Source organism: Mus pahari, chromosome 14 (assembly GCF_900095145.1).
Source record: "Mus pahari chromosome 14, PAHARI_EIJ_v1.1, whole genome shotgun sequence".
Classification (NCBI taxonomy): domain Eukaryota; kingdom Metazoa; phylum Chordata; class Mammalia; order Rodentia; family Muridae; genus Mus; species Mus pahari.
The window spans coordinates 66,977,203-66,979,962 of record NC_034603.1 but is presented as its reverse complement, the minus strand read 5'-3'; the positions used below and the strand labels follow the sequence as shown (position 1 = coordinate 66,979,962).

The 2,760-nt window shown below is 44.4% G+C and overlaps 1 protein-coding gene across 1 annotated transcript in view; it reads left to right on the top strand.

Annotated features, from left to right (window-relative positions):
- Positions 1 to 2,760, top strand: part of Krt23 (keratin 23) — a 15,976-nt gene that overhangs the window by 4,662 nt on the left and 8,554 nt on the right. The window contains exon 2 of the mRNA XM_021214107.2: positions 2,096 to 2,178. Coding sequence (XP_021069766.1) covers positions 2,096 to 2,178 — 83 coding nt within the window. The remainder of the gene's footprint in view (positions 1 to 2,095; positions 2,179 to 2,760) is intronic.

Below are 2,760 nucleotides of genomic sequence, written 5' to 3'. Positions count from 1 at the left end.
AAAAAAAAAAAAGTCTAGTGAATCTTTAGCTGAAGGTTTTAGAAACTTCTTAAACAGCATCATTTGAAGGTAAAGAATTCACTGAGTTTGTGTTTTCACAGTTGTGATCAAGGGAATCTCATCACAAATATATTACAAATGCATCTTCCTGAAGGATATGTGTGTGGTTCTAGTTTCTGTGGGTAAAATAATAATAGTAATAATAATAAAAATAATAATGATGACAATAATAATTTCTTTATATGAAGACTATGTGAAGTATTCTTCAAATTAGCTCTCACAGTGGAAATGTGAATGTGTCACTAGCAAGAATTACATGTGCCTAAGATAAGAGCCATACTTTAGGAAATCCTACCTTGTAGTTACAGGAAGAAAAGACTCAGACTCTGGGGAGATGGCTCCGTGAACGAGAGCAACTGCTGTACAAGGATGAGGGCCTGAGTTAGAATATCCATATTCATGTCAAAAGCCAGGAATAAGCATGGACACCTGTCACCCCAGCACTAGTGGCGAGAAGCAGGAGACAGGAGGGTTGCTGGGATCCGCTGGCCACCATCCTAACTCCAGCTTCAGTCAGAGACCCTGTCTCAAAGGAGTGAGGAGGCAAGTGATAGAGCGGGACTCTTGAGGTCCTCTTCCTGAGGTCCTCCTAAGGTCCTCCTCCCGAGGTCCTCCTCCTGAGGTTCTCCTCCTGAGGTCCTCCTCCTGAGGTCCTCTTCTTGAGGTCCTCCTCCCGAGGTCTTCCTCCTGAGGTTCTCCTCCTGAGATCCATCCTCCTGAGATCCTCCTCCTAAGGTCCTCCTCCCAAGGTCCTCATCCTGAGATCCTCCTTCTCCTGAGGTCCTCCTGCATCCTTCTGAAGTACATACATGGGAATATGCACAAACACGAGCACACACGCACACGCGCGCACGCGCGCGCACACACACACACACCACTGTCTTTGAAAAAGAAAAGTCTCATTACCAGACAATTAGAAGGCATTGCCAACAGACACCGTCCTCTCTTACCCTCCTTCACTCTTGCAGTGGTCACATCAATCCCTGCCTGTTGAAGCTCTACATAAATCTGTGCTGTTCTCAGCCTTGGTAAGAGAAGGTTCTTACTGTGGAGGGTACGAGTTAGCAGAGACTCACGACTGTTCAAACAGCCGGCAATAAGTGACTGTGTGTGCCTAGCTATACGCGGCTCATCTATATCAACCCGCCCTGCTCTCCAAGGCACTGGGGCAGAGTAGGCAGAAAGAATGTAAGAGAGAGAGGATGTGGAGGACTGTGTGAGATGCTGCTGTCTTCAGGACGTGGCATGGCTACTGCACACACGAACGTGCATACAGGAATGCACACACACACACACACACACACACACACACGAACATGCAGCCAGCAGCTAAGATGCCTTCACAGAACCTGCACGAAATCAAGCCAGATAAAACTCCCAGTATGGGTGGACCAGGGGCTTGTAAGGCCCCACCCTTAGCTGAGAAGCTACTGGCTATCAGTGACCACAGGAAGAAGGAGAGTTATTTTTCTTTTGGAGGAGGAATGGCAACTGGTAGTTGGCTCCTCCCCAGTGCTCGTATAGACAACACTAATTGGACTTAGTGGCTTAAATAATAATAGTAATACCAATAATAATGAAGAAAAGAGGGGGAGAAAATTATATTTTTAAAAAAAGACTGTAAAACCAACTGCAGACATGGCCTTACCGTGTTTTCCACCTAGCACATATGATTTGAGTCCCATCATTCTGCTGCATACAGAGGAAGCTGTCGAAGGGGCTGGAGAGATGACTTAGCAATTAAAAGCTCTTACTGCTTTCTCAGAGGACCTGGATTTGGTTCCTGGCACCTGCTTCAGGTGTCCGTCTGATTTCCAGTGGCTCCTGAACATATATGGTGTGCTAAAGTCATGCATGCAGACATACACACACTCACACACACACACACACACACACACACACACACACCCTTTTTGTAAAAGGAGAACAGTTTGTCTGTCCTGGAAGTCACTGGTGGAAGAAACCTGGATACAGACATACAGCTGTCATGGTTGGATCTGTCCAACTGGAATAATTCTGTGAATATGTTTTACAGATAGTGGACGGTAAGATGGCCAATGCCCACATTGTCGTGCTCATTGACAACGCCAGGATGGCAGTGGATGACTTCAACCTGAAGTAAGTCCCTTCCTCATAGAGTCTCGCAGAGGCAAAGTTCGGCCTGCCATAACCTGCTGCCAAAATCTTGCTGGATTATAATTAAAGGGCAGGACAAAAGTCACGTGCAATTTAAATAACCCAGGTACACATGCACGTGATAGCATGTGAAGATTTGAATACGAAACAAGAATTGGGTGCTATTAAGAACTTTCCACTTCAGGTACAATAATTTTGTTATACCTATTTAGGAAAAAAATCTTTTTTTCCTTAAAAAAATATGTATTGAGAGTTGAAATGTCATAATGTCTAGAATTGGCTTTGAACATTTTCAGCAATGAGCCATGTGTATCGGTATATACTTGTAATCTCAGCTCTCAGGAGGAAGAGGCAATAGGATTGTGAGGTTAAGAGTCACCTGGGGTATTTATTGAGTTCAAGAGCAGCCTGGGATCCATAGCAAGATCTTATCTCAAAAATAAATAAATAACCAACAACCACAAAGGAAAAAAAACATTTTTTTCATCAATGTATATAGATGAAACACACATAAAAGATATTCATGGGCCGGGCGTGGTGGCGCACACCTTTAATCCCAGCACT